Genomic DNA, 26,901 nt, shown 5'->3' on the forward strand with positions numbered 1-26,901 from the left:
CACAGTTTGTTTTATAACTTTTCCTGTATATTCATCTAGTATATTTATTCCATTTGTTTATTAAATACAAGTATCATTAAGTTCTGCTAGGATAACGTCATTATTACAATATAATCTTATATATTCTTTGAATAGTCTCCATTCTCTGAATGTTTTTTGATTTGGGGCTCCTCTGACTTTTCCGGTCAGCTTTGCTAATTGAAAGTACTCTAGCAGGAGTGATCGCCAATCTATTATTGTAGGTATTGTTTCATATTTTCAACTTCTGGCTAGCAGTATTCTTGCAGCCGTAACTGAATACGTAAGCACTCGGTTTTCAAGAATGTAATGACAGGCTACTGGATCAGGCCAAGGACCACCTAGTTAAAAAAAAGATAAAGGTGAATGACCCCTGGACGTCCAGTCAAAGGCGCTCATCTCGCTTTTCAGGCCGAGGGAGCGGGCGTTTGTCCACAGACAGCTTTCCAGGTCACGTGGCCAGCAGGACTAAACCGCTTCTGGTGCAACAGGACACTAATGGAAGCCAGAGCGCATGGAAATGGCGTTTACCTCCCCGCCGCAGTGGTACCTATTTATCTACTTGCACCGGTGTGGTTTCGAACTTAAAATACTTAATTCCTGAGTCCAGGTCACCGGCTCACCCTAAAGGTAAAGGGACCCCTGAGCATTAGGCCCAGTCGTGAACGACTTTGGGGTTGCAGTGCTCATCTCGCTTTACTGGCTGAGGGAGCCGGCGTACAGCTTCCGGGTCATGTGGCCAGCAGGACTAAGCCGCTTCTGGCGAACCAGAGCAGCGCATGGAAACGCCATTTACCGTCCTGCTGGAGCGGTACCTATTTATCTACTTGCACTTTGACGTGCTTTCGAACTGCTAGGTTGGCAGGAGCAGGGACCGAGCAACGGGAGCTCACCCTGTCGCGGGGATTCAAACCGCTGACCTTCCGATCAGCAAGCCCAAGAGGCTCAGTGGTTTAGACCACAGCGCCACCTGCGTCCCACCCAGCATGCTGTTCTCATAGTGGCCAACCAGATGTCTGTGTTATTCAGAAGCATTTTTACCTTAGACCGTGGAGGCCCGGCCCGGCCCAGCCATCTAGGCAAGCAGCCATCAATTGCCCTCTCCTTCTCCATGAATTTGCCTAGTCCTCTTTTAAAACCATCTAAGCTGGTGGCCATTCCTGCCTCAAGTGGGAGGGAGTTCCATAGTATAACTATGCGCTGGATGAATAAGTCCTTTCTTTTCTCTGCCCTGGATCTTCACACATTCATTGGATTCCATGGATTCTAGCATTATGAGAGGGAGAATAGCTTTTCTCTACCTGCTTTCTTGATGCCACACATCATATTATAACCACCAACAGGTCGCCTTTTCTCTGTCTTTTCTCTAAACATAGAAGACCCAAACGCTGCAAGCTTCCCTCACGCAGAGCACCATTTGATCTCAGACTGGGGCTGAACTGGGGTGGGCAAGTGGGGCAGCATCTTTTTTTAAAGAAGTTTTTTATTAACAATTTCAACATGACAATTATCAAAACAAATAATCTTCATTATTTCCCCCTTTTTTCCTTCCCCTCCCCTAAAAACCCTCCCCACAAGACCTCCCTCAACTCCTCTCTCTGATTTCTCAACTCATATTATTCTCTGCATACTGTAAAACTGTATATATCTTTTTATTATCTATCTCCAGTAGTGATGTATGGAAGTGAGAGCTGGACCATAAAGAAGGCTGATCGCCGAAGAATGGATGCTTTTGAATTCTGGTGCTGGAGGAGACTCTTGAGAGTCCCATGGACTGCAAGAAGATCAAACCTCTCCATTCGGAAGGAAATCAGCCCTGAGTGCTCACTGGAAGGACAGATCCTGAAGCTGAGGCTCCAAGACTTTGGCCACCTCATGAGAAGAGAAGACTCCCTGGAAAAGACCCTGATGTTGGGAAAGATGGAGGGCACAAGGAGAAGGGGACGACAGAGGATGAGATGGTTGGACAGCGTTCTCGAAGCTACCAGCATGAGTTTGACCAAACTGCGGGAGGCAGTGGAAGACAGGAGGGCCTGGCGTGCTCTGGTCCAGGGAGTCACGAAGAGTCAGACACAACTAAACGACTAAACAACAACAACAATTATCTATCTACTCAATAAATTTGTGTATGTTTATTCAAAACCTGCCAAGGAGTCCAATTCATTTTGTTGTCTTTTTAGATAATTTGTAAAAAGTTCCCATTCTTCTCTAAAGTCACAGTTGTCACAGTTGTCCTTGTCTCGCAATTTGTATGTCAGTTTTGCCAGTTCCGCATAGTTCATCAGATTCTCTTGCCACTTGCCAGAACCTGGGAACCGCTGCTGTCAGTTCTCCTAGTTTCTCTGGCAGCAGTGACAACAGTAGGGACCACATCCATGTCCCTCAGATTCCGCCGCCTGAGGCAGTTGCCTCCGTCTGCCCAATGGACAGGACGGGCAGGGAAGTTGGTTTCCAGCAACATTTAGAAGCTGCCACTTTGGCCACTCAGCATCTTAAAAAGTAGAGACATCACCTTGCCAACAAAGGTCCGTATAGTTAAAGCAGTGGCGTAGCGTGGGTTGTCAGCACCCGGGGGAAGGCAATTAATTTGCGCCCCCTAACCCGTGGATTTGCGCCCCCTAACCCGTGGATTTGCGCCCCCTAACCCTAACCCCCAGATGTTGCGCCCGGTGCGGCCGGGCCCCCCTGCACCCCCCACGCTACGCCACTGAGTTAAAGCTATGGTTTTCCCAGTAGTGATGTATGGATGTGAGAGCTGGACCATAAAGATGGCTGATCCCTAAAGAATGGATGCTTTTGAATTATGATGCTGGAGGAGACTCTTGAGAGTCCCATGGACTGCAAGAAGATCAAACCGATCCATTCTGAAGGAAATCAGCCCTGAGTGCTCACTGGAAGGACAGATCCTGAAGCTGAGGCTCCAAGACTTTGGCCACCTCATGAGAAGAGAAGACTCCCTGAAAAAGACCCTGATGCTGGGAAAGATGGAGAGCGCAAGGAGAAGGGGACACCAGAGGACGAGATGGTGGGACAGTGTTCTCGAAGCTACCAGCATGAGTTTGACCAAACTGCGGGATGCAGTGGAAGACAGGAGTGCCTGGCGTGCTCTGGTCCAGGGGGTCACGAAGAGGCGGACACGACTAAACAACTAAACAACAACAACGAATTTTGGCCACTCTTGAAGTATGGCAACTTTTCAAGTTGAAAAAAACCGTGACTTGTGAACAGTTCCTTTTCCCACCCAAATTTTTATTTCTTTTTTAAAATCTGCAAGTATACTGTTGAGGTGATAATGTCCAGGAGCCATCAGGGAGGAGGAAATTTCAAGCGATCGTTTAAACCGTCAGGTGTGGCTTTTACCGCTGGCTTCAGAGTGGGTTGGCACACAGGGCTGGCACCAGGAGAGATGGCTGTTTGGGGTTTGGCTTGTGGCCTGTGTTTCTCTTTTCTTTGGGTAAGGAGTTGTGCAAACTGGGCTTCCAGTTGACTGAATCAGCATGAGGGTTGAGGAACATTCCTGAGCGACCAGTTTCTTCGATGGACCTGATCTAACACTTAGGAAACATTTCTAAATCCCTGGCTTAAAATCTCCAGTTTGTGTTTTTTTAATATATATATATATATATAAATTTTCAAATTTAACAATAAATAATAAAGAAAAAAAAAACCATTCCATTTGATTTATACATCCAAATCTAATCTTTCCACTTTCAGACTTCCTTCAGTCTATCTGGAAATTTTCATGTTTTCACAATTATTCACATTTCTTGCATCTATATTGTTTTGGGTTTTTTTAACCAAATTAGTCTTAACAATTATTATAAAACAATATTTCTTTCCATTATTGTCCCAGACCTTCTTGAAAACCTACAAATTTTAATTGACCTTCACATATATTCTTAATATACTCTGTAAATTTATCCCAGTCCTCGGTAAATCTCTGGTCTCGCCGGTTCCGAATTCTGCCCGTTAGCTTGTCTAATTCTGCGTATTCCATCAACTTCATTCTCCATTCTTCTTTCGTTGGGATTTCTTCCTGTTTCCATAAAATCTCCAGTTTTTGTCCCCATTGCTCCTTGCCCTATCCTCACAGGACTGAGAAAGGGGACAATTTATTGTTTAAACTTTGTATTTTGTTGTTTTAGAAAAACCTTTTTCTGTGCACCACCATGATAGTTCCAAATAGTGGCCGGTTTATAAATTCATTAAACAAACAAGGTGGAGGAATCTCCTTCCTTGGAGGTTTTTAAGCAGATGTTGGATGCTAGGAATTTTTTAGCTGCAATTCCTGCATTATACGGGATTGAATTACAAGAGGACAATCAGGATCCCTTCCAACTCTACAATGTGTTGATTTTATGAAATAGATAATGTTTTCTCTCCCTTATTCTCAGAGCCCTGTACACGTGTAGTCTCTGTACAGTCGTACCTTAGTTTTCGAAAAGCTTAGTTCACAAACGACTTGGAACTCGAACGCCGCAAACCTGGAAGTAGATGTCGCGGTTTGCGAACTTTCCCTCGGAAGCCAAATGTCCGGTATGGCTTCCGATTGGCTGCAGGACGCTCCTGCAGCCAATCCGAAGCTGTGCTTTGGTTTCTGAACGTTTCGGAAGTCGAACGGACTTCTAGAACACGTTCTGCTCAAAAACCAAGGTCTTGACTACAGAGCCTAGGGCTTGCCGATCAGAAGGTCGGCGGTTCGTGTTAAGTTGTAGGCGAAAATATCAGACGACACAGCGATTCTTACAAAGCAGCTTTTTATTTGTAAGCTGGAACAGAACTGAACTGAGGAGCTCAGTCAGCCTGCTTATATAGAGCTCCACTAGAATGCAACAGTAACCATTTTCTGTAACTAGCCAATCACTGAACGTCACTTTCATTTGCATACAAACTATCCAATCACTGAACGTCACTTTCGAGCCTTCATTTGCATAACTATCTACAGTATCCCCCTGCTGGCCCAGGGTGAGAACTTCAGTACATGACAGTTCGAATCCCCGCGAGAGGGTGAGCTCCCGTTGCTCGGTCCCAGCTCCTGCCCACGGAAATGCCGTTTACCTTTCCGCCGGAGAGGTACCTATTTATCTACTTGCACTTTGCCTCTGTCTGCCCTTCCATGACAAAGAGTTTGTTTGCTCTGCTGGCTTGTGTGCTCAGCTTCTGAAGCTCTGAGTCGCAGATTGATGCAGAACCAAGGACTGGAGTTCGACCGGCAACTGGCCACTGGGCTGGAGCCAACTGGGGGCCTGTCCATTGCCCCCATTCCCTTAGACACATCTCAACAAGCTCATCTAGTCCAACCAAGAAGAATAAATTTTTATTCATCTTCTTGCTTCCAAATAACAGCAACACACCCACTGTGACCCCTCCTGACCCAGACGGAGGCAGCCCAGCACAGTGCCTTCTAGACGATGATGTCCCGTGGCTAGGAATTATGGGACTTGTAGTCCAACAACATCTGGACGGCACCCTGTCGGTTGCTCCAGGTTTTAGGGACATGACGGTTTTTTCTCAGCCGCTCTGGAGGAACTGCACATCAGGATTGAAAGCATCACCAAGACTTTGTCTGCAGCAGCATCTTTGAATTTAATTTGTACAGGTGTGCCAGGCAATGTCCAGTTGCGCTCAAGCCAGCAGGGCTCTGATTGCGGGATTATAAATCTAAACAGGCAGGAAGTAAAAGGAATAAGAAGGGGGGAAAGAGCAGTTTCCCCACAAGGCCGTGAAAAATATCCACTCAAGAAAAAAAAAGATTGGTGTGGTAAATGGAGAGAAGACAAAAATCAGAGCGGGAAACCAAAATAAGAGGGGTTTTTTTATGTCAAATCTTTTTTATTGAGTTTTACATTGCAAATTTAAATTCAGACATTAAACATCAACATCATTGTTTAGAATTGTTTTCTCTGTTTTAAAAAAATACTCCATTTTCACCATCGTTTTTCGTACATTGCAAGTATTACTCAAAGCGTTTTTATTTTATTTTTTGCATGCAAAATAAAGGGGTTTTTTTAGAAGAGGAAGGAAGAGGTTCGATCAGTCTGCACCAACCACCTGTTTTGAGCTATTAAAACTCCCATTAGCCTCTGCCAGCATTGCTGAACTGGGGCACACTAACCCTGGTAGGGTGGAAAGGGAGGTGGACAACAGGAGAGGAACCTGGTTAAATGGTCGAGGGAAAGGGCTGTAGCTCAATGGAGGGAACCCAGCTGAAGATTCCAGGTTTGATTCCCCAGTGGAACTCCCTGCCTGAGATTCTGGAGCGCTGCTGCCAGTCCGTGCAGGGAACACTGAACCAGATGGACCAGTGGGTGCAATTCAAAACAGAGCAGCTTTCTGTGTTCCTAAACGACTGGTGGAGCTAGAGCGAAGGATGGTTGGAACAGCCAATTCTAGTTTTGACTCTGTTGTAAACAAAAATTGCCCTTTTCCCTTATGGGATATCAAAGAGCCCATACAGAGTCCTTACATGGGTTCCCTATTGGTAGGAGAGAATAACAGAGGCCAACCAGAGAATATTGAGAAGCAAAGCAACTAGTAAGCTTGATCTTTATTGATCTGTTGCAACAGGCGTCCTCACTCACCACATACAGAAGGGAGGAGGAATCCGGAAAATTGGTGTGCAAGGCCTTATAAAGACTTTTGAAATTGCCACCCTGTAGATCAAGACCACCCGCAGAAACATCATACATACATCACAAAAGGGGTGAAACCTAAGACCACCCCAGAGATACATCACACTTACATCGCAGAAAAGGCGGTCTAAAACAGAAATTTGAATATTGTTTTTCTCCTGTTGTTGTTTATCTCCTGTCTGGCAGGTTACTTGATTGGATTGCCTGGGGAGCTTGGCCAATCTTTTGTCATGTTAAATACTTAGTTCCTGGACCAGGTCACAGGCTCACACCCAATTCAAACACAGACATACCCTTAAGACAGGATTTGTGAAGGAAAAGACAATGGGGAGGCTTTTCCACTTTGACCTTGCAGAGAAAACATTTGCTCAGTTTGGGACAGCTTGGGAATCAAAATGGTTCCAGGTCGGTCTTCCTGTGCTGATCTATGTATGTGCGGTTATGAACATTACCATATATCTAAGACCTCAAAATTCCTATCACAACTCCATCCTTCCGCTGAGTTTGGCAACAGCAACACCGAGGAAGAGGCTAGCAGGCAGGGAGACCCCCTGGACTGGGTGGAACTAGGAAGGCGGAAAGGTGGAGGGCATTGGAGGACAGAATCGGGTTGGGTGGGCAGTGCCTCATTTTCCCGAATGGACCAGCCATCGCCGCTGCGTGTCTCCTCCGGCATGGCTGGGGCTGGTGGAAGTTCAGGTGGGCACGGGTTGGTGACCGCTGGCAAGCATTACCAAGGCAACAGGGGGTGGGCAAAAGGAAAATCTGAGGAAGGGTGAACAGGTTGGAATGGGAGAAGGTGTGTGCGAAAGCGACAGGAGCTTTTCACATGTTCCTCGGGATTTCTCCATCTCAATAGCGAACGGTTCCTCCCACCATTATTCCCTTGCCCTTGAAGATTTTGCGGAAACCCTTCTTGACGCCCTTCTTGATCTTCTTAAACTTCTTCTTCAGCCAGGACCGCTTCACCCGTTTGGGCTCAGGCTGCAGAAGAAAAAGAGCTCCTGTTAGGACCTCGTCGCTCAGCGGGAGGACTGTGGACCACCAAAATGGGCGCCAGCTTGCCTGGTTCTACCTCTCTCTCTCTCTCTTCCCTCTCTTGGCTGTTGTTTTGCTGCCAGGTCTCAGTCCTCCTGGCTGAAATGCTGTGGGATAACTAGCCTCCTATAACCAGCTTGCTTAAGTCTAATTAACACATGAAGGGGTTAAGACCATAGAGTAAGCTGTCCTGCCAGGCTTAGCTATGTCCATTTCCTTGCGAGGAACTAGGTAATCAAGCCTTTGTTCCCTTTCAATCTATCTGATGAACTCAGCAACACTGAAGCTGAGCTGGGGTAACTCAGCTGATAGAGCATGAGACTCTTAATCTCAGGGTTGTGTGTCTGAATCCCGTGTCTGACCGATTGGGAATTTGGTGAGATCCATGGGGAATTCCTTTCACACATGACAAATTGGTTAAAAGGACGTTACGACGTCAACCCCTTCCACCTCAGAAGGTGCCCCGAAATACTGTCTTACCTCGTCCTCTACTGCTTCACAGGTGACAATGGCCACAGGTGGATTCTCAGCCAGGAAGTAAAAGCCGGAGCATTCCTTGACCACCTGCAAAGGGAGGAAATGGGAGGTAAAACCAAGGTTGGTGCCAGGAGAAGCAATGCAGTTAGCCCCTGGTTCGAACCCTGGCACAGGGTTCACCAACGTGGTGCCCAGGGGCCTACCAGTGTGCTCTGTGGGTGAGAGAGAGTGAGTGAGTGAGTGAGTGAGTGAGTGAGTGAGTGAGAGAGAGCAGGAAGTATAGGAGTGTGTAATAATAATTTAATAATAATAATTTATTATTTATACCCCGCCCATCTGGCTGAGTTTCCCCAGCCACTCTGGGCGGCTCCCAATCGAGTGTTAAAAACAATACAGCATTAAATATTAAAAACTTCCCTAAACAGGGCTGCCTTCAGATGTCTTCTAAAGACAAGATAGCTACTTATTTCCTTCACATCTGAAAGGAGGGCGTTCCACAGGGCTGGTGCCACTACCAAGAAGGCCCTCCCTTCAGATGTGACTTCGTACTGACATGACGGCAAGCATGGTAAGTCCATGTGCTGAATGTGTGCATTTGTTGTGGCATCTGTGAGTGTGGCACATGTATGCAGTGCAAGTCTGGGTACGTCCACACATTGGCACAAGACTAATGATGACTACGCTGGTGTCAGGATGCTTTCAGCAGCTCCCGGCTGGTTGCCCAGGAAAGTACAGTATAAAGACAAGGAAAAGTTTCTTAATGTCCTTTTTCATTTCAGTCTTTACAGATTGAGGCTATCAAATGCAGCTGAATGTTGGGAGGTTCAGAGCTGTAGTGTCAGGGAACTGCCATCGGAGGCGGAGGGAAGGCTCCAGAGGGATGCCGGAGAGGGTCCCAGTAGGGTGAGAGGCAGCCCATCTGCTGGGGAAGGAAATCAGCGTAACACCAGTGGTGAAGGGGGGCAGATGGGGGAATCGGAGAGGAGGCTCCAGGACTCTTCACCGGACACCAGCGGGGAGAGCACGGGTCCTCCGCTGCCCACACCCTCCCTGCGCAGAAGACTTCCGCGCAGGGAGAGTAGGAGGAGACTTGGCGTCAAAGAACTTCTTTGCTGGAAGAAGTTCAAGAAACGCCCACTGACGGATTCTGCCAGCGACTGAGACAGCCACGAGTGAAAGGCTGTCCAGACAGAAAGGGTTCAACCAGGCAACCTTGCCAGGAGTGGCGGCAACTTACGCACGAGCAAACCCTATAACCATTACATGTAGTGATCAGGTGGGATTGCTATGAGGAATTATAAAAAAATAAGGAGCAAGCCATTTGTGTCAGCAATGAAAGCATCGTGTTGGCTGGGTTTAAGCCATTTTGATATGATTTCTGATCAGTCCACACCTCTGCATCTCTCTCTTGATGCTTGAGAAAACCCTGTGGGATTATGCCTCAATATACCAGTTGCTGGGAATTTCAGAAAGGTAGGGTGCTGTGATGTTCAGGTTGTGCTTATGGGCATCCCATAATAGCCGCTGTGAGAACAGCCTGCTGGACGTGACCTCGAAAAAGCAGCCCGTGTGCAGATGCAAGTCGTGGGCTGAAACAGATTCTTCACCCCCCACTTTGCCCAGCCTTACCCCTCCGTCTCTGAAGCTGCATTCCTCCACGGGGCGTTCCTCCTCTGCCAGGCACTCGGTTTCTTGGATTGTGAAATTCAGCTCTTGGGCGCTTTCGGAACTCGCATCCTGAGACAAACAAGAGCAACCAAATCAGAGCTGATAGTGCAAAAACCTCGCCTGCGACTAGTGGGGAGCGCGATTGATATCGCCGAACCTGCTGTCCTGATTTGCATCAATCGCGCAAAGATTTCAGGCGGGCGTATTATGAGAATTATAAGGTCTACGGTTTAAAATAAATGTTCATAAATGTACCAGGCATACATATACATAAATGTAGAAACCACGTGTCTGAAAACAGTAGAGGAAAACAGTCCTAAAGCCATTTTGACTCTTTCAGTGACCTCAAATATTCCTCTGCAGTTTGGATGGAAATGGGAAAAGTTTCCCCATTGTCTCTGTGCTCGCAAATCCTGCCTTAAGGGCACATTTGGGGATGAATAGGGTGAGACTGTGGTAAGCGGGTGGTGCTGTGGTCTAAACCACTGAGCCTCTTGGGCTTGCCAATCAGCAGGTCAGCAGTTCGAATCCCTGCAACGGGGTGAGCTCCCGTTGCTCGGTCCCTGCTCCTGCCAACCTAGCAGTTCTAAAGCACATCCAAGTGCAAGTAGATAAATAGGTACCGCTCTGGCAGGAAGGTAAACGACGTTTCCATGCGCTTCTCTGGTTCGCCAGAAGCGGCTTAGTCCTGCTGGCCACATGACCCGGAAGCTGTACGCTGGCTCCCTCAGCCAAGAAAGCGAGATGAGCGCCGCAACCCCAGAGTCGTTCATGACTGGGCCTAATGGTCAGGGGTCCCTTTACCTTTACCTTTAGGCTGAGCCTGTGACCTGGACTCAGGAATTAAGTATTTATCATCACAAAAGAATGGCCAGGCTGCCCAGGTAAACCCATTAACAGGTTTCCTGCGGGACAGAATTCTGCTGTAGACCGCCCCTTCTGTGATGTATGTATGATGTTTTGGGGGGCGGTCTTGGGCTACAGGGTGGGCAATTCCAAAAGTCTATATAAGAGCTTGCACACCAATATTCTGGATTCCTCCTCCCTTCTGTATGTGGTGAGTGAGGACCCTGTTGCAACAGATCAATAAAGATCAAGCTTACTAGCTGCTTTGCTTCTCAATATTCTCTGGTTGGCCTCTGTTATTTTCTCCTACCAATGGAGAACCTAGATAAGGACTCTATACGGGATCTTGGGTACCCCATAAGGGAAAAGGAGCAGTTTTTTCTTATAACAGTAATCACATGATATTATGATAAGGGCTGATCTGAAGAGTTAAGTGATTCTGATTAGTTCAGGATAATGACATTGGGTTGCAACCGCTATGATTGCAGTGATCCTTCAATTGGTGAATAGAAATGTATGCATGGAACCTCGGTTTTAGAACGTAATCCGTTCCGGATGACCGTTCGACTTCTGAAACGTTCAAAAACCGAGGAACAATGGTCTGGCTGCAAAGTCATTGTGGGGGAAATGAAAAATGAGCCTCGGAAGCTGTTAGACTTTTGAGGCAGGTTCGAAAACAGAAGCAATTACTTCCGGGTTTTCGGCGTTCGGGTTCCGAATTATTCGGCTTCCCAGACAGTCAAAAACCAAGGTTCCACTTTAATCTGGAAGTGTATAAAAAAACATTGCTTCGCATGTTTGTTCTTTGCAGCCTTCTCCTTATTTTTGAGACTGTCCCTAGGCATTTGTCTTTCAATAAAGGCCTATATTTTCACCTGGAAAGTGCATATTTTCTTTTGTGTTTCTGTCAGGGATGCCTCCAGTCTAGGAACCCCCTTTTAAATTTTTCCAGCAGTACCAGAATATGGGAGTACGATACATTGAGCGCCTTCCTTCCTTCCTTCCTTCCTTCCTTCCTTCCTTCCTTCCTTCCTTCCTTCCTTCCTTCCCAGAGGGAGGATGGAAACAGATGCACAGGTGGCCTTAGGCTAAATATACACTATACAATCAAAACACATGACCTCCCCACATAGAATCCTGGGAACTGTAGCCAGTGGCGTAGCGTGGGTTGTCAGCACCCGGGGCAAGGCAAGTAATTTGCGCCCCCTAACCCATGGATTTGCGCCCCCTAACACTAACCCCCAGATGTTGCGCCCGGTGCGGCCGGCCCCCCCTGCACCCCCCACGCTATGCCCAGCACCCTTAACAAACCACAGTTCCCAGAATGCTTTGGTGGAAAGTCAATGTGCTTTAAAGATATATAGTGCGTCCACACCCTTAGCATCTCAAACCTGCCTTCTGGTTTATAAAACCCCAGAACGTGCAGTGCACATTGACGGCGCATGCCAGCCTTCCCCAACTTGGTGCCCCCAGATGTTTTGGTCCTAGAAAGCACAGCTGCAGCCTGAAACATGTCCTCCGGGACACCAGACTGCAGACATCGCAGGTGGACTTACCCAGTTTGGCTGAGGGGCGGCTTTCAGAAGCCGATAGGTGACGTCTTCATCTGCTTTTTGGTTGTACAGGTCGACAGCGAGCGCCGCGGCGTCCTCGTAGCTCAACAGTTCCTTCGCAGGAGGCAAGACGGTGGTTGCGGCAGCTGCCCCAACCAAGAGCAGGACTCTCCAGAAAGAGCTCTCCATCTTCATCGCCTCCGATCTATCCCTTCTGCCGGTGGCTTTTGGGAGCTGAGGTAGCCTGTTGGGTCCAGGAGTCTCCCTTTTTATGTGCGGTCAATTGCATGGATCGGGTGCTGATTGGTCAGCGGCCTGGGGTTTCCCCGCAAACCGGTGACTCAGTTCCTATGTGCTCATGAGAAATTCCGGCGCCCAAAGTTAAGCAACATGGAAACATATTTTGTGGGTGGGAGGGAGGGGGAAGGTGTCCTTTAATGTTCAGTCTGGGAACTGGGCTTGGCCTGAGAAATACATGAGGAAGTACATTTCATACAAGGAAGGGGCTTTTTTTAATACAGGTTGCGTCTTTTCTCATTTGAACAGCTCTTTCGAAGTTAACCTGTAACTGGAAAAATCCCTGCACTCCTCGGCTTGCGAGCTAATAGGCACTTGTGGGCAAGCTACCGTATTTTTTGCTCTATAAGACTCACTTTTTCCCTCCTAAAAAGTAAGGGGAAATGTGTGTGCGTCTTGTGGAGCGAGTGCAGGCTGCGCAGCTATCCCAGAAGCCAGAACAGCAAGAGGGATTGCTGCTTTCACTGCACAGTGATCCCTCTTGCTGTTCTGGCTTCTGAGATTCAGAATATTTTTTTCCTTGTTTTTCTCCTCCAAAAACTAGATGCGTCTTGTGGTCTGGTGCATCTTATAGAGCGAAAAATACGGTATGCGGCAGATGCTAGGAATGTAAGAACCTTCTGAATCGGGTCAATTCTGTGTCCAGGGCAGCTGTTTACCAGCTCTATCTGGTACGCAGGATGAGACCCTTCCTGCCTGCAGACTGTCTCGCCAGAGTGGTGCATGCTCTAGTTATCTCCCGCTTGGACTACTGCAATGCGCTGTATGTGGGGCTACCTTTGAAGGTGACCCAGAAACTACAACTAATCCAGAATGTAGCAGCTAGACTGGTGACTGAGAGCGGCCGCCAAGACCACATAACACCGGTCTTGAAAGACCTACATTGGCTCCCAGTACGTTTCCGAGCACAATTCAAAGTGTTTTGAAATAAAACCTTTATTTAATTTGGTTTTACACTGGTCTCATGGTGTCATAGTCTCTGTCATCTGCCACCAGTGGAAAATCCCCCTCTAACAAAAACAAGCTGATTCCCGGACCGTCCGCAGGCAGGATTAAGAAGGCGATTGGGCCGGATCCGGCCCCCGGGCTTTAGTTTGCCTACCCATGGAATAGGACATCCCAATCGGAGAAATGTTGGAGTGTATGCAATGGCAGTATCCCCTCCTGTTTTTCCCCAGCGATAGACATTCGGACCATAGAGAAGGCTGATCGCCGAAGAATGGATGCTTTTGAATTATGGTGCTGGAGGAGACTCTTGAGAGTCCCATGGACTGCAAGAAGATCAAACCTCTCCATTCTGAAGGAAATCAGCCCTGAGTGCTCATTGGAAGGACAGATCCTGAAGCTGAGGCTCCAAGACTTTGGCCACCTCATGAGAAGAGAAGACTCCCTGGAAAAGACCCTGATGCTGGGAAAGATGGAGGGCACAAGGAGAAGGGGACGGCGGAGGACGAGATGGTTGGACAGTGTTCTTGAAGCTACCAGCATGAGTTTGACCAAACTGCGGGAGGCAGTGGAAGACAGGAGTGCCTGGCGTGCTCTGGTCCAGGGGGTCACAAAGAGTCGGACACAACTAAACGACTAAACAACAACACAGACATTCAGAGGCACCAGGGCTCTGAATGTGGATAAAGCCCATATTCAGGGCCAGCCAATATATTTTGGCACCTGCGGCAGCCCCCAAAATAAAACTAATATTGCCTACCAAAAAGTGGGTGCTTCAGGGTAACCCTACAGAGCATTCCACTTGATCTATCTGTAGCTATTCAATGAGTAGCCATTCTGATTTGTCTGTGGGGAAGTCAGATTCTGTTGCATCAAAGCAAGTGTTAACCCCACAGCACATTTTCCAGTAACTTTCTTATTGCAAAGAGGCTGTCTTTTGGGGAAGTGAGTTTCTTGCTTAAGGCTTTAACTGTGCACCCTGAATTTGCCAATATGTGACTGAATCTCAGCCCCAAACCGTGGCAGCCCTGTGTCTCTTCCGAGTAACACACACTAAAATCTTAACAAGCCGGTGCCCAGAGCCTTGCTCTGCCTTCCTTTGGACCCCATCAGCGAGTCTAATGAGGCCTCCCGCTGCTGGTGCCCTTCCCCCATTCAGCATCTGTTCATAGACTGAGGTAAAGTTCGCAAACTGGAACACTACTTCTGGTTTTGCGGAGTTTGTAAACCGAATACTTCGTAAACAGGACTGTTCATAAGCCAAGGTACCACTGTACAAATGTAAAGGATAAAGGTAAAGGGACCCCTGACCGTTAGGTCCAGTCACAGACGACTCTGGGGTTGTGGCGCTCATCTCGCTTTATTGGCCGAGGGAGCCGGCGTACAGCTTCCGGGTCATGTGGCCAGCAGGACTAAGCCGCTTCTGGCGAACCAGAGCAACGCACGGAAACGCCGTTTACCTTCCCGCCAGAGCAGTACCTATTTATCTACTTGCACTTTGACGTGCTTTCGAACTGCTAGGTTGGCAGGAGCTGGGACTGAGCAACGGGAGCTCACCTCGTCACGGGGATTTGAACTGCCAACCTTCTGATCGGCAAGTCCTAGGCTCTCTGGTTTAACCCACAGTGCCACCCGCATCCTTCAAATGTAAAGGATAAAGGTAAAGGGACCCCTGACCGTTAGGTCCAGTCACAGACGACTCTGGGGTTGTGGTGCTCATCTCGCTTTACTGGCCAAGGGAGCAGGCATTTTGTCCGCAGACAGGGTGACTAAGCCACTTCTTTCAAAACCAGAGCAGCGCACGGAAACACTGTTTACCTTCCCGCTGGAGCAGTACCTATTTATCTACTTGCACTTTGACGTGTTTTCGAACTGCTAGGTTGGCAGGAGCTGGGACCGAGCATCAGGAGCTCACCCCATCGCGGGGATTCGAACTGCCGACCTTCTGATCGGTAAGCCTTAGGCTCTGTGTTTTAGACCACAAAAATGCAAAATGATACAGAATTCCTCCATGGCTCTCAGAGTCACCTTTAGGAACTTGCAATTTTCTCAAGGGGTTGGTGGGAACGTACCCTATCCTTCAAACAGATTTGCATAAATCCCAATCTTCTGCATATTTCACATGTAAACGTGGAGATGAGACCTTTCCCCGCTAGCCGGTGTTTATTTTCTGGAACTTTCCAAGGGCATGTTTGACCGTTCCAAACCCCTCATCCATCATTTCATGGGCTGGGCTCTGCAATGCAGTCAAAATCGTTCCAGCCCCAGGAACACATTCTTCTCGCCAGAGGTGCTTGAAGGCCGGTGAACACAGTTACTACAGAATCTCTGGCAGGAGCTGTGCAATTTTTCAGCCTCTCGTGGGTTTTTCCCCAAGCCATCATTTCCCAAGTCCATACACATTATCACAATGACTTCCCCACCCAGAAAAATTCCACTTTTATATCAGAAAAACAAGCTGCTTTGTTGCCTAATCAGACGCCCTGTCCTTCCCCCTGTGCTGTGCATTCGTGACTGGGGTTTTCTCTCAAATCGTTGAGATTAAGTCAACAAGGAAGGCCATGGCAGGGATTACCTGAGGCCACCTTTTTGTTTCATATCAGTTCATGCCTTTGTGGGCATTTTATTACCATCTTCACCTTGGAGGGAATGAGGAAGTTATTTCATGAATACTTTTCAACAAAAGTGAAGTCATGGTAAATAGATGGAGGTTTATTAAATATTATAGATGGAGGTTTATTTCTGCTTGGCTAGATGGGGCTTGGCAAATGATGGGGTTTCCACTGAAGAGAACTGATCCGTAGAAAGGACTTTGTGATCTGAAAATAGAGACAATGCATATACTTGTGTAACCCAAGAAAATCTTTAATACAAAGAGTTTTTTAAATGAGAAGTTTCTCCCCCTCCCCTGAGAACCAAGAGTGAATATGGAGACTGCCACGCCATGTCATATGAACAAACCACAAGGCTTGCAGAGGAGAGAGACCAAGATGATCAAAGGTCTGTAAACCAAGCCTTAGGAGGACTGGGTATGTTTAGCCTGGAAAAGTATACCTGAAGGAGCGTCTCCACCCACATCATTCAGATATTTGAAGGTGGATGTCCTGCCACCTGTCAGTCACCTTAATAATAATAATAATAATAATAATAATAATAATAATTTATTTATATCCTGCACATCTGGCTGGGCTTCCCCAGCCATTCTGGGTGGCTTCCTTTTTTCTAAAAAAAATAATTTTTATTATTTTCCAACACAAAAATACAATTATGCCACATTTTCACAAATTTGATTCTTTTTAGACTTCCTTCGGCTTCTCTGACAATCATCCATAATTACTTCTCAGTTTATGCATTCCTCTGTTTATATGGCCATTAAACTTCCCTTCCACTCCTATTTCTTTTTAACAATATATCTCTGCTTTCACAGTGCTTCTTGAAATCCCACCAGTGTTGTTTGCACATCACATGTTCTTTTCAGATATTCAACAAATTTCCCCCAGTCCTCGATGAACTTTTGGTCTTGGAGATATCTAATTTTTCCGGTTAATCTGTCCAATTCTGCATAGTCAGTCAGCTTCAGTCTCCAATCTTCTATTGTCGGTATCTCCTCTTGTTTCCATTATTTGGAGGGGGGGAAACATAACCAAATGAAATTGTGGGCAGGATTTGAAATGTGAGCAATGGGAATAAAACGATAATATATGAAATAGGGGGAGATGTATCAGATGAAATAGGGGTTGATGATGATGATGATGATGATTTATTATTATTTATACCCCACCCATCTGGCTGAGTTTCCCCAGCCACTCTGGGCGGCTTCCAACAAAATATTAAAATACTGTAATGCATCAAACATTGAAAGCTTCCCTGAACAGGGCTGCCTTCAGATGTCTTCTAAAAGTCTGGTAGTTGTTTTTCTCTTTGACATCTGGTGAGAGGGCGTTCCACAGGGCGGGTGCCACTACCGAGAAGGCCCTCTGCCTGGTTCCCTGTAGCTTAGCTTCTCACAGGGAGGGAACCGCCAAAAGGCCCTCGGAGCTGGACCTCAGCATCCGGACAGAACGATGGGGGTGGAGACGCTCCTTCAGATACAGTGGTAGCTCGGTTTAAGTACTTAATTCATTCCGGAGGTCCGTTCTTAACCTAAAACTGTTCTTAACCTGAAGCACCACTTTCGCTAACGGGGCCTCCCGCTGCTGCCGTGCTGCCAGAGCACGATTTCTGTTCTCATCCTGAAGCAAAGTTCTTAACCTGAAGCACTATTTCTGGGTTAGCAGAGTCTGTAACCTGAAGCGTATGTAGCCTGAAGCGTATGTAACCCAAGGTACCACTGTATATAGAACATTGGATTAAATCAAACAATAATTAAATTATCTCCTGAAAACAATGATCAAATTAGAATCTAATTAGACGGTTTTCCGCAGGGATAGGGTTGGGGACAGTAAATTCTCTTCAGTTTAAAGGCTTTGTATGAGTACTAGACATGATGACGATGCTCTCTGCCTCATCCTGGATAGCTCAATCAGTAGAGTCTCTTAATTTCAGAGTGGTGGGTTCGAGCTCCACCTCGAGCAAAAGATTCCTGCATCGCAGGGGGTTGGAGTTATTTGATTCTAACGGTCATAGGCAGCAATGCTTCTCAATACCAATTTCTGGAAACCCCAGGAAGGGAGACGGGTCTTGTGTTCGAATCCTGTTTGCCCGTTTCCCATAATGTGCATCTGGGTGGCCGCAGTGAGAACGGGATGCTGGACTAGATCCAGTAAGGTCTTCTTACTTCTTAATATTGTACAACCCTTCAGCATACCGATGGAAAGAAACAGTTTATAACCGGTTTGTTGCTCAAAGGCATAGGGAGCTGCTGGCTGGGGGTCGTCAGCAGCAAACTTGACATTTTATTTACCACAACCAACCACCCTCCCTTTGCAATCCTGTCGCAAGGATTTTCTGCCAAACGATTGCTTGCCGATATCGTTGGAGACATTTCCAAAGAGGAACGGGGACTTCTCCTTCCAAACTGTCACAATATGTAGAGAGGGGGCTTTGTTCTGTGGGATACCCACTAACTGAATAGGATTTTGCAAGCATGTCAGGGAAGCACCAGTTTTCTGGAACATTCTTCAGGTCATCAGACACACACACACACCCCACCAGATGAAACTTCATGCCAGGAGACAGTCGCCTTTGGGCCCTGCCTTTATGTATTTGTTATAAGAATTCTAAAGTCTCAAACATAGAATAGGTAAAGGGACCCCTGACCATTAGGTCCAGTCGTGGCCGACTCTGGGGTTACGGCGCTCATCTCGCTTTACTGGCCGAGGGAGCCGGCGTACAGCTTCTGGGTCATGTGGCCAGCATGACTAAGCCTCTTCTGGCAAACCAGAGCAGCACACGGAAACGCCGTTTACCTTCCCACCGGAGCGGTACCTATTTATCTACTTGCACTTTGATGTGCTTTCGAACTGCTAGGTTGGCAGGAGCAGGGACCGAGCAACGGGAGCTCACCCTGTCGTGGGGATTTGAACCGCCGACCTTCTGATCGGCAAGTCCTAGGCTCTGTGCTTTAACCCACAGTGCCACATATTACAGGAGAACAATCCTGAAGCCATTTTGACTCTCCCAAATTGACCTCAAATATTTCTGTGCAAGGAGGAAGGAAAAGGGGAGAGCTTTCCAATGGTCTTTGGACGTAGGGGCTCATACAGTGGTACCTTGGGTTAAGAACTTAATTTGTTCTGTGAATGTTCTAGCGTTTGTCCAGTCTTCCAATAGGAACCTGATATAGTGAGCCTCTGATTTTCCCGAGAGAGGTACCAGCAAGAGTAATATTAGTTCAGCCCTGGCTTGCTCGTATTTCGCACAGCGCAGCAAAATATGTTTTATGGAATCGATGTCTTGAGCACACGAGCAAAGTCTGTCCTGGTAGGGAACTCCTCTCAACCTGCCATCCAACACTACAAAAGGAAAGACGTTTAGTCTGGCTTTTGTGAATAACCTTCGATAATTTGGTACTGTCAGGTTTTTAATGTAAGGTGTGCATTGTTTTGTAAAGATTAATTGATTGATAATTCGTTCTGCAGGTCCGTTCTTATCCTGAAACTGTTCTCAACCTGAGGTACCACTTCAGCTAATGGGGCCTCCCGCTGCTGTGCGATTTCTGTTCTCATCCTGAAACAAAGTTCTTAAGCCGAGGTACTATTTCTGGGTTAGCGGAGTCTGTAACCTGAAGCGTCTGTAACCCGAGGTACCACTGTACCTCCCTTTTCAAATACAGTCCGGCAAGTATCTGTTAAGCTGAGCACACTATCAATATGCGGAAGAGCATGGGTCAGCAAACTAAGGCCCATGGGCCAAATCAGGCCCAATTGCCTTCTAGATCCGGCCCACAGATGGTCCAGGAATCGCCACATGGATCGCCAGCACACACATTCTTTGCCTCTCCCTCCTTCTCCCTCACACGACGGCACTTTTCTCCTCAGGGATGGAGCAATCTTGTCCCATACCTATGCAGTAACAGAGCGGCAGTGGGGGGGGGGCGAGGACTTTCACTCCATTGCTTTTCACTGCCACCGATCGAGAAGGACCGGTATACAGTAGGTATACATTTGGCGCTCCCCAGAATTGGGCGCCTGGGTGCCCCACACTCCTTGCACCCCCTGGGTAAAGACATTTTGTTTTATTGCTATGGCTGGTGGTTGGTGCAAATATTCAAAAAGTGGCTATATTTTAAAAAAAGGCAGAGTGTCCACACTCTGCACATGCTCGGCGACACTCTCTTTGTTATTGCTTCTCATGTTCCATAGCCAAGCCTTGGCTTCACAAACAAATTCGGGGCATATTGCACCTAGTCTGTATTCAATTAAATTTTCCAGAAGTGAGCACAGGCCTTATACAAAATCAGATATTGGATCGATCTAGCTCAGTATCGTCCAACCACTGACCCAAAGAAGCTCTCCAGGATTTCGGACTGGGTGGGAGTTGAAGTCTAACAAAATTCGGAGAACTAAAATTTGTTGTTGTTTAGTCGTTTAGTCGTGTCCGACTCTTCGTGACTGGGTTGCGTTCTTTACAGGTTGCAAAGAGTTGCAAACTTAGAGTTGTTGTTGTTCTTTTTTTTAAATTGCTAATAGAAACTGTTAAGTTGTGGGTGAACATATCAGACGGCACAGCGATTCTTCAAACAGCTCTTATTTATTCACAGGCCAGAACAGAACTGAACTGAAGAGTTCAGCCAGCCTGCTTATATAGAGCTCCACTACAACGCAACAGTAACCATTTTCTGTAACTATCCAATCACTGAACGTCACTTTCAATCCCTTATCTGCATATGTGGACCTGAGTGAAAACTATCTACAGTATCCCCCTGCTGGCCCAGGGTGAGAACTTCAGTACATAACAGAAACAGTGACACAGCATTGCTGTTCCAAACTCTTACATAATGAGCTAATGCAATTTTACTTGGACGCTGTTCCGTTTTCTTTGGCTCCACCCTTCCAGGTACTTCCAGGTGACTTCTGTTTCCGAGCAGAGTTCAATCACTGGCAAATTCATGTCGTGCAGTTAAAGGTGATTTGTCAACAGAGCTGCTTCTGCAAAATATATACAGTAACTTTTTGCAATAAGGAACGTGACGAGGAAATGAGCAGGATCATCTGGTTCCCATCCTCCCTGACCATTGGCCTTGCTGGCTGGGGGTGATGTGGTTTGTAGTTTGGCAACATCTGGAGGGCTGTTGTAAACAAATAAATCTGTCCTTTTCCCTTATGGGATATCCAAGAGCCCATATAGAGTCCTTACATAGGTTCCATAATGGTAGGAGAAAACAACAGAGGCCAACCAGAGAATATTGAGAAGCAAAGCAGCTAGTAAGCCTGATCTTTATTGATCTGTTGTAACAGGGTCCTCACTCACCACAATGCAGGAGGGAGCAGGAACCCAGAACAATGGGACGCAAGGCCTTATATAGACATTTTAAATTCCCTGCCCTGGAGCTCAAGACCACCCCCAGAAACATCATACATACATCACAGAAAGGGTGGTCTAAAACAGAAATCTGAGTGCGTTGTTTATCTCCTGTCTGCCAGGTTACCTGTTTAATGGTCACTTGATTGGATTGCCTGGGGAGCCTGGCCAGTCTCTTGTAATGATAAATACTTTGTTGTTGTTGTTTAGTCGTTTAGTCGTGTCCGACTCTTGGTGACCCCCTGGACCAGAGCACGCCAGGCACTCCTGTCTTCCTCTGCTTCCCACAGTTTGGTCAAACTCATGTTCATAGCATCAAGAACACTGTCCCACCATCTCATCCTCTGTCGTCCCCTTCTCCTTGTGCCCTCCGTCTTTCCCAGCATCAGGGTCTTTTCCAGGGAGTCTTCTCTTCTCCTAAGGTGGCCAAAGTATTGGAGCCTCAGCTTCAGGACCTGTCCTTCCAGTGAGCACTCAGTAATGATAAATGCCGTATTTTTCGCTCTATAACACGCACCAGACCATAACACGCACATAGTTTTTAGAGGAGGAAAACAAGAAAAAAAAATTTCTAAACAAAACAGTGGATGTATGATTTTTGTGGCTCATGCTGTGGCCACAGATATGTGATCTGACGGTGAGTTTGGGGTAGCCCAATGCAAAAATCCTGAGGATCCATGTGGATCCATGCTTTGTAACCACGTTTTTGCACCACTGCGCCCCCAGGCAACAGTGGGTGCGTGATTTTTTTTGGTGCGAGCTGTAGCCATGGACATGCTATGTGATCTGATGGTGAATTTGGGGTGACCCAGTGCAAAACTCCTGAGGATCCATGTGGATCCGTGCTTTGTAACCACATTTTAAGTGGGGAGGGAAGGAAAAGCACTCAAGGGACAAGGAGCACGCGTGGGGTGTGTGGAGAAGGATGCTGCTAATAATGCAGAAGAGGGGTATAAGGGGAGAAGGCTCCTCTCCTCTCCCACTTTGCTCCTTTAAAGAAAGCAGGCTCGCTGTCCCTCTCGCCTCCCCACTCTTCTCCCGCTTTGCTGTTTCAAAGCGAGCCACGGAGGAGGGATGGAAGGGGAACCATGGATCCTCTGCTCACGACTGCAGCAGATCCCCCCGCCACCCATAGGCATTCGCTCCATAACACACACAGAAATTTCCCCTTTCTAGGAGGAAAAAAGTGAGTGTTGTGGTGCAAAAAATACAGTACTTAGTTCCTGGGCCAGGTCACAGGCTCACCCTATTCAAACACAGACATACCCTTAAGACAGGATTTGTGAAGGAAAAGACAATGGGGAGGCTTTTCCATTTTCCATTGACCTTGCAGAGAAAACATTTGGTCAATTTTGGGAATCAAAAATGGTTTCAGATCGCATTTCCTGTGCTGATCTATGTACGTGCTTGGTTGGTACGTTTATTATATATCTAAGAGCTTAAAATTCTTATCACAGCAGGGAAGTCGTCTGTTTCCACACCATACATTTAAAGCTCTGCAACCCCACTTTAAACCATCATGGCTTCCCCCCAAAGGATTCTGGGAGCTGCAGTTTGTCAGGAGTGCAAAGGTTCCTGCCCCCCCCCCCAGAACTACAATTCCCAGAGTTCCCAGTGAAAAAAAATTGAGTGTTAAGCCACTCTGAGAATAGGGGTTTCCATTGCAACACCCTCAACAAACTACAGCTCCCAGAATTATTTGGGAGGAAGCCGTGACTGTTTAAAGTGGCTTCTTTTCTTTTTCTTTTTTATTATGCTTTATTACTTTTAAAAACAACACAACACAGAGTGATCAACGGGGGGTGGGGGAATAAAACATTCATTCCAAACTTAATACTTACTGTATGTGACATTTTGTGTTTATGACCGCCGGTCACTCCATTCTGATTTCCAAGTTACATTCTTTAACTACACACTAAGTTTTACCTCCTCTAGGTTATTTCCATTACATTAATTTTGTAAGGTTATCTTATTTCATGCAGAAAGTCAATCCAGGCCTGCCAAAGGATTTACATTTTTACAATGTTCCCTTGGATAGACTCTGTATATTGTGATAGTACACTCTGTAGTATAGTGTATTTTAAAATGGGGTTTTAGAGTTTTTAGGGGTTTTTTAATGTTTTATGTAGTTTTTATGTAGTTTTATGTAGTTTTTATGTAGTTTTATGTAGGTTTGTGGTAGTTTTATGTAATTTTATGTAGTTTTATGTAGTTTTTCAATTTCATTGTTCTGCAAGGGACAATGACAATAAAGATATCGTATCGTATAGGAATTTTGAGGTCTTAAAAGGTAAAGGTACCCCTGACCATTAGGTCCAGTCGTGACCGACTCTGGGGTTGCGGCGCTCATCTCGCTTTATTGGCTGAGGGAGCCGGTGTACAGCTTCCGGGTCATGTGGCCAGCATGACTAAGGTCGCTTCTGGCGAACCAGAGCAGCGCGTGGAAATGCCATTTACTTTCCTGCTGGAGTTGTACCTATTTATCTACTTGCGCTTTGACGTGCTTTCGAACTGCTAGGTTGGCAGGAGCTGGGACTGAGCATCGGGAGCTGACCCCATCGCGGGGATTCGAACCGCTGACCTTCCAATTGGCGGTCTTAGATATATGTTTAATGTTCATAAGTGTACCAACCAAGCATGTACATAGATCAGCACAGGAAGACCGACCTGGAACCATTTTTGATTCCCAAACTGACCAAATGTTTTCTCTGCAAGGTCAAAGGAAAATGGAAAAGCCTCCCCATTGTCTTTTCCTCCACAAATCCTGTCTTAAGGGTATGTCTGTGTTCTTTGGCCACCTCATGAGAAGAGAAGACTCCCTGGAAAAGACCCTGATGTTGGGAAAGATGGAGGGCACAAGGAGAAGGGGACGACAGAGGACGAGATGGTGGGACAGTGTTCTTGAAGCTACCAGCATGAGTTTGACCAAACTGCGGGAGGCAGTCGAAGACAGGAGTGCCTGGCATGCTCTGGTCCAGGGGGTCATGAAGAGTCGGACACAACTCAACGACTAAACAACAACGTGTTTGATTAGGGTGAGCCTGTGACCTGGCTCAGGAACTAAGTTATTTATCATTACAACAATACATCCCATTCTCTATTAAATTTTTAGTCCGTGACGTTTTGGAATTTTGCTGATAATCTAGTTAGTTCTACATATTCTCGCATTTTGTTCTGCCAGTCTAATTTTGTTGTTGTTGTTGTTTTGTTTATTGTCTTAAGAAAATTATACAGACAGCAAAACGAAGAAGCCTAAATTAACATTGCCTTCTACCAATAAGAAATAATAATAACTATTACAATAATGAAAATACTAAAAATACATTTACTTCCCCTTTTAAACTTCTATTCCGGTTACAATATATTACTATTCTATAAGAATCTATTATATCCTTTGCTGTCCCATATATTATTTTATTTCCCAAATTCAACCTAACCCTCCTCTCCTCCCCACTGCTTCCCTTCACCTGCCAGTCTAATTTTGATGAGATAGCGTCTCCTTTCCATCCCTTTGCAATTAAGATTCTGGCTGCTGCTGCATACATGAAAATTCTCCGAAATTTCTTTGGGATTTCATTGCTCATTATTCCTAGCAGGAAGGCTTCAGGATCCTTGGGGAAGGAACATTTAAACATTTTCGGAAGTTCGTTGTATATTGTCTCCCAAAATTCTCTGTTCTTTTTTTGCAGTTCCACCACATGTGGACCATTGTGCCTTCTGCCTCCCTGCATTTGACCTAGATTTTGTGGGATGTGAAATACAGAGTAGTCAAGTACAACATTTCGTTTAGGGGGTGCGTTGGGTACAAACCTTGGCTGTGATAGCCCTGTGCCTCTGAGAAAGCACAGAGTGATTTTCTGCTTTGCTCTTATTCATGGCTTGACTCTTGCCAGGCAAGAGGTCTCAGTACAATTTCTGGAGAGGTGGTAGGGAGAAAAAAACAGCCAACTCAACCTGTTTCCACTAACATACAAGCCCGCTTCTCGTCTATATAACCCAGATGGTTTTTGCTTTGGTATTGATTCTCCAGTTCAAAGATGACGCAGACTCTCTTTCTTTAAGCCTAGCACTTATGAGGAATTTGGGCAGGCACAACATTAGGATGGGCAAAGCTGGATTCCCTCTCCTGCAGCTGTTAAAAGCAGAGCTGCGCAGCTTGGAAAAATCAGCTGGCAGCCTGACAGAAGCTCCGTTTTAGAGGTGGGCTTATGGCGACACCTGGAGGTCATTCTAGAAAGTGACAACACTGAAGTTGCTTATTGATTTTAATAATTTATTGATTTTAATAATCAATAAATAAATCAGGTTCTGGGATCATCTGGTTCCCATCCTCCCTGACCATTGGCCTTGCTGGCTGGGGGTGATGTGGTTTGTAGTTTGGCAACATCTGGAGGGCTGTTGTAAACAAATAAATCTGCCCTTTTCCCTTATGGGGTATCCAAGAGCCCATATAGAGTCCTTACATAGGTTCCCTATTGGTAGGAGAAAATAACAGAGGCCAACCAGAGAATATTGAGAAGCAAAGCAGCTAGTAAGCCTGATCTTGTATTGATCTGTTGCAACAGGGTCCGCACTCACCACACGAAGGAGGGAGGAGGAACCCAGAACAATGGTGCGCAAGGCCTTATAAAGACTTTTGAAATTGCCCACCCTGGAATTCAAGACCACCCCTCCATACATCATACCTACATCACAGAAGGGGTGTAACCCAAGACCACCCCCCAGACACATCATACCTACATCACAGAAAAGGCGGTCTACAGCAGAAATCTGAGTGGTCTATCTCCTGTCGTTGTTTATCTCCTGTCTGGCAGGTTACTTGACTGGATTGCCTGGGGAGCCTGGCCAGTCTTTTGTAATGATACCGTATTTTTCGCTCTATAAGATGCACCAGACCACAAGACGCACCTAGTTTTTGGAGGAGGAAAACAAGAAAAAAAAATCTGAATCTCAGAAGCCAGAACAGCAAGAGGGATCGCTGCGCAGTGAAAGCAGCAATCCCTCTTGCTGTTCTGGCTTCTGGGATAGCTGCGCAGCCTGCATTCGCTCCATAAGACACACACACACATTTCCCCTTACTTTTTAGGAGGGAAAAAGTGAGTCTTATAGAGCAAAAAATACGGTAAATACTTAGTACAGTGGTGCCTCGCAAGAGGAAATTAATTCGTTCCGCAAGTTCTTTCGTCTTGCAAGTTTTTCGTCTTGCGAAGCACGGTTTCCCATAGGAATGCATTGAAAATCAATCAATGCGTTCCTATGGAAACCGCCTTCAGACCAGGTCCGGGGACAGTCTGTCCCCCGACCTCTTCTGAAGGCTGGGGGGGGCGGACAAGGGGTTTTCTTCCCACCCCCAGCATTTAAAAAAAACCCCGGGACAGCAGAGGACTTCTCCGCTGTCCCAAGGTTTTTTAAAATGCTGGCGGGCGGCAGCGAAGGCTTCGCTGCCGCCCGCCAGCATTTTAAGA

At 46.5% G+C, this 26,901-nt stretch overlaps 2 protein-coding genes across 2 annotated transcripts in view; one reads left to right on the forward strand and one right to left on the reverse strand.

Moving 5' to 3' along the window:
- Positions 1-26,901, forward strand: part of LOC309353218 (cytochrome P450 2C25-like) — a 196,181-nt gene that overhangs the window by 33,986 nt on the left and 135,294 nt on the right. The window lies entirely within an intron of this gene.
- Positions 5,825-12,487, reverse strand: LOC309353343 (cathelicidin-related peptide Oh-Cath-like). The gene is made up of 4 exons (XM_081882755.1): positions 12,236-12,487; positions 9,795-9,902; positions 8,169-8,252; positions 5,825-7,634 (listed from the first exon to the last, which is right to left on the reverse strand). Exons 1-4 carry the CDS (start codon positions 12,425-12,427, stop codon positions 7,503-7,505), a joined length of 516 nt encoding a protein of 171 aa, XP_081738881.1. The 5' UTR covers positions 12,428-12,487; the 3' UTR covers positions 5,825-7,502.

This window comes from Podarcis melisellensis (genome assembly GCF_964234715.1).
Source record: "Podarcis melisellensis genome assembly, chromosome: 12".
Lineage (NCBI taxonomy): Eukaryota > Metazoa > Chordata > Lepidosauria > Squamata > Lacertidae > Podarcis > Podarcis melisellensis.